An 8,329-nucleotide genomic window follows, 5' to 3' on the forward strand; every position below is an offset into this window, starting at 1 on the left:
GGAAAATACGGCGGCTACGGCGGCGGCGGCGGTGGTGGTGGAGGCGGCGGCTATGGTGACGGTGGCTACGGCGGCTACGGTGGCGGTGGTGGTGGTGGCGGCGGCGGTTACGGCTACAGTGGCTACAGCGGTGGCGGCGGCGGCGGCGGTGGTGGAGGCTATAGCTACGGAGGATGCAACGGCGGTGACTGTGCTCCATGTCATCATCCTCACTGCGAGTGGGGATGCTGCAGGGGCGCTTACACCGACCGCTGCCACCGGTGTTGCGACTACGGAGAGTTCACCCCCTAGGCGGCGGACCACATTCATGCATCCAACCAATCCGGCTACACTAGCTCCTACCTCCCATTACGTATTTGGTAATCTATTTAAATAAAAAGTGTCTATGTATACATATGTATATGTGTATGTGTATATATACATGTAATTGTGTTCGGTCACCTTGTGAAAATGTATTGTATGTGTGGCGTGTGTTCTATATGGATATGGAATAAATGAGTGGTGGAGCATGTTAGAATTTAATTTCATGTCTTAATATTCCCCTAAGTTTTAAAATATAAGTGATAGATGTGATACATGTCAGCACTATGAATCTGTAATGTCCTAATTCGTAATATTAGAAGGTATTACATGCTTCGAGATGCAGGGAGTATTTTAGGGTGTGTTTATGTTGGTTACCTGCATCACACTTGTTCACATTAGATATACATACAAATTAACAGTTGTTTGATTGGCTGTGCAGGTGTCAGATCAAGGCCTAGCTCATGCAAGTGAGCTTCTCTGCCCCCATCACCGGGCACCGCCTCCTCCATCCTCCTCCTATAGCTAAAGGTGTAAGTGGGCCAACCAACCAACCTATTTATAGACAAAATAAGTAGGTAATCCGATGGGTTACCCACTTAATAAGTCTATAGGGAACTCGAGGCCGGCCGCACTTACACCCCTAGCCACAGGTGCCTGCGCCTCCTCCTGCACCCGCCGCCTCCTTCCTCCTCCCACAGCCACCGGCATCTCCTCCTTCCTCCTCCAGCTGTTGCCGGCGCCTCGGTCCTCGTGCACAATCAGACGCCACGCACCTCCTCCGTCTGCTGGGACTGGATCAAATTCCTATATTTTCTTTTCTGAACTGATGCTTCGGCGCTGGCAGTCCTATGATCGCAACAAGATGGTGATGCTTGATTATTTGTGTGAGTGACATGAACAGCAACGCTTGATTGTTTGTGTGAATCCTAGCTTGTGTTTCGTGGATGGATGTATTATTGTTTCTAATTAAACTGACAAGTTGTGGCTGTGGTTTTGTGGATGGATGGCTGTGTCGCAGTGTTTGCACCACGCTGTGGACGGTGCTGGTCAATGGAATTATCAGATCATCCAGTGGTTTCTTGCTTTCTATAAACCAAAACTTCCTTGTACACATGCATGGTGAAACTTTCTGTCAAAAACAGAGAGTTGTTCGGCAAGTTCTTTAGTTTATCCTTTCTAAAAGACTTTGTTCAAATCAACCACTTAAACTAAAAATGGTTTGACAATTTGTTCACTGCACAACAGTAAAGACTTAATACAATTTTTCATTGGAATGATTCATGTGGTAACCTTATCATTCGTAACAAGAGGTGACTGAACTCAAATCCAAAACATCCGACCATTTTTTTGGATACAACGTACAGAGATACAACCAATTAAATAATATCTCATATCATCCGAGACAAACACATACAAACAACCAAACAGAGCCAATTGTATTCCTCTAGTCAGTCTGAGAGTAGTCTGGATGAAGGATAAAGACCAAACTAGAGACGTACAGATAACCAAATACACCCTTAATTACTACTCTTACATGAATCATACGTCCATCTCTTAGAGTGTGCATCACACAACCACGATATTTGTGTGAAAACCATAAAAAAAATGCAGTTAACCGATGTTTTCTACTTGATCTATGCTCTCAACCCAATCCAATCACGTGGCCATGAAAATAAATATAGACCTTTAATGGTGTTTAGCTCTATATAAAATTTAATGGTTGTTATAGCGCAAATAAATCTTATTGGTGATTACTAGTAGACAGGGTACTTTTGGATTCATATATCTGTAGCAGTAAGCGTGTTTTAATCAATCAATCTTCATAGGAATAATAGGATACTGTACGCAATAGAGCTACACTCTTGAAATTGGTAGCCAAATATCTTTTATCCCACTTTAGATGACGTAGTACCTTTAGAATTACGTGCTATAATCTATGTTATTTTAGAAACGTTATTTTATCTAATCTTTATTGAAGAAAGTTGGATGTTTGTCCCATCACATTGTTTATATTTCTAGTTCTAAGAATTATTGACAGTCCAAGAGAAGAGACCGAAAATGTAATTCTTCCATATCTAAAAAAATTGTAATCAATCGATCTGCCATTGGAGATCTTGTTTCTCTGGAACACGAAAATTCACATGGTTTTTACATAAATTAGTCCAGTTCACTCGAAATTTCTCTAAAACTCCTCTAATCCGAATTAAGGAGACCAAATAGGGAAAAGGGACTTTATACAATCTCTTCAACTTTATAAAGCGGAGTGGTTGCATACAAGCTTACGCCGCGTATGCAATGCAATCACGCGTAACCTTTGTATATCACGCAAAGAACGAACCAAATTTTCACCAAAACTTCCCTTCTTTGCAGATAGCCGGCAGCTTTGATTTTCTTGTAACACAGCTTCCATGTTTAAACCGGCAAAATTGACCGTGTACAGCGTACACATTGGTTAGCTGTGACAGTCTCATCAAGTTGTCAGATTGGAGACACCATCCTCAATGCTTTCCTCTTCTTCGTCTTCCTCGAAATCCTCTTCATCGTCTTCCTCCTCTTCCTCGGCAAGGGTCTCCGGTGGCATGGAAGAAGCGGATTGGTCAGGGCTCTGGTAAGGCCCTTGCTTCTGCACACTCCAGTACATGATGCTTGCAGTAAGAACCAGGGTCATCTTTGGATTTACCTGCCACAGGAGAAATGGAAAGCACAGATTACTGCCTCAGCTTTTAGGTCGCTCCTACTACGAAATGCTGGCCAAGCTAGATTATCGCGAAAACCGGGATGAAATATCTGAGTTTGTTCAGTGAAGTTTTCGGTTTCGCCGGGCCAGCTGAAGATGTCCGGTCATTTTCATTAGAACAGGGGAGAAAAAACAAGGTTCACCAAGGGTTACAAGCAAAACAGTCAAGGCTACTATTCTGTGAAAGCTTTGAAATTTATTTTTCTGCATACTGTCAGCTACTGCCGTAGATCTAGAACCAATAAACCAGTTTCGCTGTGTTTACCTCCATTATGTCCTCTGGCAACAAGAAGACAGTGCATCCAAGCTTCCTAGCAACACTGATGATGTATGTGGCATTCAGTTTCTTCTCCTCATCTGTACCCAAAAAAATAAATGAATAGGCAATCTTGAAGCAACAAAAGTTAACACGATGAAAATCTTAGATTGAAACAAGAATCATATGCAAGGTCAATGATACACACCATCCTCCCCCTTCTTGACCAAACTCCAGTCAACATGCCTGCGTTGGACAGCACTCAGAAGCTCAAGGAAGAACACCCCATTTGCTATGCTCTTGTCCTAGAGAATCAATGTGTAGTACTGTAAGGGGTCAGCTGATGAAACAATTACTAAAATTAAGTGAAAAGGAAAGGTTGATGAACCTTGAAGCTTTCAATATGTGACGTTTTGCCTGATTCTTTGACCTTGTTGTTTGCCCAAATGAGAATATCAGCATCAGTTATCTCTTTCTCTTTGGAGTGGGTTCTCAAGTTTTTTAGCAATTGTAGGATACTGGTCCTCATGAGTTGCCACAAGAAAGCTAAAAAAAGAATTAAGTAAACATCAAGAAAAAAATTCAATTACAAACTCAAAAGGTACCAACTCTATGGATTCATTTTAGGCAACTATATTATATCAAGTAGTTTACCTAGAATTAGCTTCTTATTTCCTTGAACAATGTCATTTCCTGCTACGTTCACCAGAGATAATTTCAACTCTTTTCCAATTTTGACAACTTGGTTGCAGTTCTCCACCTTTCTAAAAGGCATAATGATTGGTGGTTTAGAAGCTTGCTTCCAATTAACTATTCCTGGAGAAATCTTGTCAAGAACCTCTAACAAGACCCATCTGTAAAAACACTTCCTTTAGATATCAAAATATAAATCAAGAAAAGTTACAGTGTAGTTAATGATGAGAGAGGCTTACCCAGTCCTTACATCCTCAAACAAATTATTAACATAAGTTGCAATTCCAAGGCTGTTGATCCACAAGCGAAACGCTCTCTCTTCCTTGGATGCTTCAACATCATCAGGAGTATCTTCAACAACAGGAGCTACATTGTTGTCGGACAGACCATTTCTGCAATTATTTCATATTATGCATTAACCAAGGGGAAAATTCTTTTAAACATATATGTTACTGCAATAGAAAACGTGTCTAACTTCTTTGTGGTTAAGACAGATAAAAGGATCAATTACTATATACCTATGTAGGCCGCGTTCGGCATACCCACCGATTTATCCAGATTTCTTCGTTTTTTCACATGCACGCTTACCAAACTGCTAAACGGTGTATTTTTTGCGAAAATTTTCTATATGAAAGTTGCTTTAAAATATCATATTAATCTATCCTTAATTTTTTATAATTAATAATTAATTAATAATATACTAATCTATTACTACGTTTTCCGCGCGGGATAACTTACCCTCATATTCTACACGCCGAACACAACCGTAGTGTAGTTAATATCATTTCTCTCTTCTCTCATGAAGACACATCACCTCAATTGTTTCTAGCCCTTGGAAGATTAATCTATGGTCAAAATCGTCTCCTTCTCATGAAACCACATCATCTCAATTATTTTGGCATTTGAATAATTCATCTATGGTTCAAATTGTCTCTATTTACTCGCAAACCACAACATATCAATTGTTTCTAGCTTTTTTTATGATTGATCAAAAGTGGTCATATCATCTAGCTATGAAGAAAATTTACTTTGCATCTCATTTCTACCATTGTCATACAATATTACCGCATCAAGGGAAGGGGTTTCGTGAGGTGAACAGAATGATTGTTGAAATGATCGGTTCACTGCACTTACCTGTGCTGGAATATTTGGGCAACAAAGGCCAAGTTGAGATTTGCAGAACCCTCCACAATATCTTTAGGCGTTACATATCTAGTACACTCGAGCTTTTCTGCAGTTTCAAGAACTTTCTTTGCCCTTTCATTAGGATCTGAAGTTTCTATCATGGGTGTTGAGTTAAGTTCAGGAGCAAGGGTGCTGAGAAGGTAAGCGTATGCTTCACCATCCTGCAATTACACTACTCATAAGAAACAAAATAATGAAACCAAATATAAAGAAGTTTTTCCATTTTATTAGCAATTTCTAGAATGTGTTGATGATATATCTCTTTAATAAACATGGCATAACAGTAAAATGATTTCTAAGCTATAAGAATACGTTTTGAAGATTGTGCATTGTCCAGGTCCATTTTTAAAAAGTATATGATAAAGCATAATGTCCAGATTTACAAATAAAATTCTACTATGATATGTACATGCCTTAACATCAGTAGAGAAGTTCGTCACAGTTTTCTTGTACCCTGCTTTCTTGAGATGGAAGTTCATCCATTTGAGCAACATCTTATCTGGTGCTAATGTGACCAGCTCCTCTGCTTCCTGTATAATATCATGGCAGCATATAATCAGATTTCAGGAAATCCATGCACGAACAGTTAAGTAATTGATTATTCAAAGTTCAAACCCTGCTATTGTCATCAGCCACCAACTCTGCCAACTGAGGTGTCTTCTTTAAATTCAGATCAGCTAACAGTTGTATCTGATAAGTGGAAAGCATAATAAATGACCACCAAATTTGATATCAGATTATGTGGCATATGCCTCTTTGCTGAATTTTCTATTTAACATTTGAGATAGTAATGGCAATTATAGCACACATACCTTTATAATTTGGGATAACAGACCAAGAACTAGATGGGGCTACAACAAAAAAAATATTTCAGTGCTCAAAAAACAATGTTAATGATTCAGTTATACTCCCCACAACAGAGTCACAAAACTTGTGTTTTAGGCATACATCAAGGCAAGCTTTAAAACTTTGAGAATGAATATTTATAGCATTTGGATGGATGTAAGGAAATCATCTGTAGATTTTATCCTGGAAAACATTTTGATGATATCTTAATTTATCGAGTTTTATGAATGCATCGCAATAGAAATCAGTGGTCAAAGTTGCTTTGAAAGGTGGTCCTCAAATGACATGGTTTCATAACATGAGGGATCGACCGAATTAATTATCCTCATCGAGAAACTTTATTTAATAAAGTAAAGTAGATAAAGCACTGATAACTTTTGAAGTCATCGAATAATCAGTTCATACAATTCAGTTGCCTACATTGTATTTAAAGTTATGCCAGCCCAAAGAAAAGCCTAATTAAAAAACATGTTTTTTTCTTGAAAATCAACTAGACTTCTCTACTAATTTATTAATTTAGATGGGAACATGAGCCACAAGCATACAGTGAGTTGAATAATTGAATGGTAAAAGGTAAATTATTCAAAGTTTTCAAATCTTTGTCGAAGAAATAGTAACAGAAAAGACGTACTCTAGCTTCAATCAAATCCTGTGTGCCAATGTTAACAACTGTGCAGCCAATAGCCTTTGCAGAGTTAAGACAAAGGGTGTGATTCTCGTTCCTCTCCCACGGATTAAGGTCCTTCTTTGTATTGATTGCTCTCTCATCGATTGTGCCCGGAACAGCAACGTTGATCAATTTGCTGATTTAGTATAAGATAAGGCAACAATTGCCTTAGAGAACAGTTAATCTTAAATCAAAAAGAAGAAAATATTGTAGCACTAAAATACTATAAATGGACACTGATAAGAACAAACTAACCAAAGTAGCACACCATCACGGACAAGATTAAATATTCCATTTGATGCTGGATCCAAAGGCAAGAAATTCTTCAGGAAAGTATCCTCTCCCAGGAAATTGTTGATATGATTGACATAAGAAGTTTTCTCAGACTCATTAATGACGTGCATGAGAGTAGTTGTTGAGGCCTTCAAAAAAGAAACAGATCCCTTCAGTTTCTTTTTGCCACCAGTTTTGCTGGCCCCCTTTGCCTGAAGATTTAAGTACTCCTGATATAGTGCAAAATGGACCGTCATTGAATTTATTTCCCGAATGTAAATGAACAGCTAGAATCAATAGTATGCAAGCCAAGATAAACCATTGTACCCTGAGGAATGGCTCGAACTCTATTGTTTGATTCATATCAGGGTAAGACTCGCGCAAAAATTTGCTAATCTCTTCCTCGGATAGAACCTCATGGATGCCCCTAAGCTTCTCCATTACCGGTGGCAAATCTTTTATAGCTACATGATCAGCATCCGAGTTCTTCACAGACGCAAACTACAAAAGTGAAACATAAGAGATAGCAATGTGATTGGACAGTTATAGAACGACAGAATTTTTCACATGGGTGAAAAGTTCCCCCAGGTGCTCACTTTGGTTTTGAGAGTTCGTAGCTGCACTTGGGTGAACTGGCTCTGAAGCCATGGGTCGGAGACAAGAACACCAACGAAGCTAGACATTGCCTTACAAATTCAGTGTATTCTTGTCCCTGCTTATTTCTCGCACCCCCTCCTGAATTTTTGCAGACCTGCAAAAGCCCTAAATCGATAAGCCTGGGCACACCACTGAGGCATCAATCCCTTGTAAATCCAGCATAATGTTCGTAACATTCATCAAAACAGATAAATGAAGAAAGATTAGGAGGATAGAACAAATCAGCACCAACCTTTTTTCTATCAAAAAGGGGGCAGATTTCGTTTCCTCTTCCTTCCTCCAGCTCCCAAAAGGTATTCACTCCATGCGATTCCTTCCAGCTCCCGAGCAAACCCCAAGAATGGAGGGGAGGCGGGCGTGTGGTCGGATCGCGGGAAGCCATAGAAAGAAAAAGGGCTAAAATTTGTGCGCGGGGAATTAACCCTGCGAGAGAAGAAGCTAAAAAGGCGGCTCCTTTCTTGGTCTCCCGCAAACGCCTGGAATAGCAAAAGCAAGAAATGGCCAATCTTAGAAGATGGAAACTTGTAGTAGTACTCGACACTGACTCCCGCATCGTCTACTCCTCCTACCATCCACCATGGCGATTGGAGTGGAGAAGAACAAACAGAGCAGATCAACAGAACACCATGGTTGCGAACACGACTGGCATCCAGGGTTTCGCTTATCGTCCGTGGCAGTGATAACACGATTATCAGCGATAATCACTGTAATT

The 8,329-nt window shown here is 39.7% G+C and overlaps 1 protein-coding gene across 1 annotated transcript; it reads right to left on the bottom strand.

Annotated features, from left to right (window-relative positions):
- Positions 1–2,379: 2,379 nt before the first annotated feature.
- Positions 2,380–8,090, bottom strand: LOC102710846 (fimbrin-5-like). The gene is made up of 15 exons (XM_006647371.3): positions 7,850–8,090; positions 7,557–7,711; positions 7,288–7,461; positions 6,943–7,190; positions 6,652–6,823; positions 5,987–6,025; positions 5,790–5,864; positions 5,588–5,704; positions 5,124–5,335; positions 4,229–4,381; positions 3,951–4,150; positions 3,685–3,842; positions 3,505–3,601; positions 3,306–3,397; positions 2,380–2,983 (listed from the first exon to the last, which is right to left on the bottom strand). Exons 2-15 carry the CDS (start codon positions 7,641–7,643, stop codon positions 2,774–2,776), a joined length of 2,034 nt encoding a protein of 677 aa, XP_006647434.1. The 5' UTR covers positions 7,644–7,711; positions 7,850–8,090; the 3' UTR covers positions 2,380–2,773.
- Between the last annotated feature and the right edge of the window lie 239 nt (positions 8,091–8,329).

Source organism: Oryza brachyantha, chromosome 2, assembly GCF_000231095.2.
Source record: "Oryza brachyantha chromosome 2, ObraRS2, whole genome shotgun sequence".
Classification (NCBI taxonomy): domain Eukaryota; kingdom Viridiplantae; phylum Streptophyta; class Magnoliopsida; order Poales; family Poaceae; genus Oryza; species Oryza brachyantha.

What these genes read in the sequence shown, in the direction of transcription:
- LOC102710846 (XM_006647371.3), bottom strand. Translation starts at nt 7,643, where the DNA reads ATGTCTAGCTTCGTTGGTGTTCTTGTCTCCGACCCATGGCTTCAGAGC. An exon ending in TGGCTGATGACAATAGCAGG is followed by an intron (nt 5,705 to 5,789) that starts GTTTGAACTTTG and finishes GATATTATACAG; the next exon opens with GAAGCAGAGGAGCTGGTCAC. An exon ending in GCCCAAATATTCCAGCACAG is followed by an intron (nt 4,382 to 5,123) that starts GTAAGTGCAGTG and finishes AAATAATTGCAG; the next exon opens with AAATGGTCTGTCCGACAACA.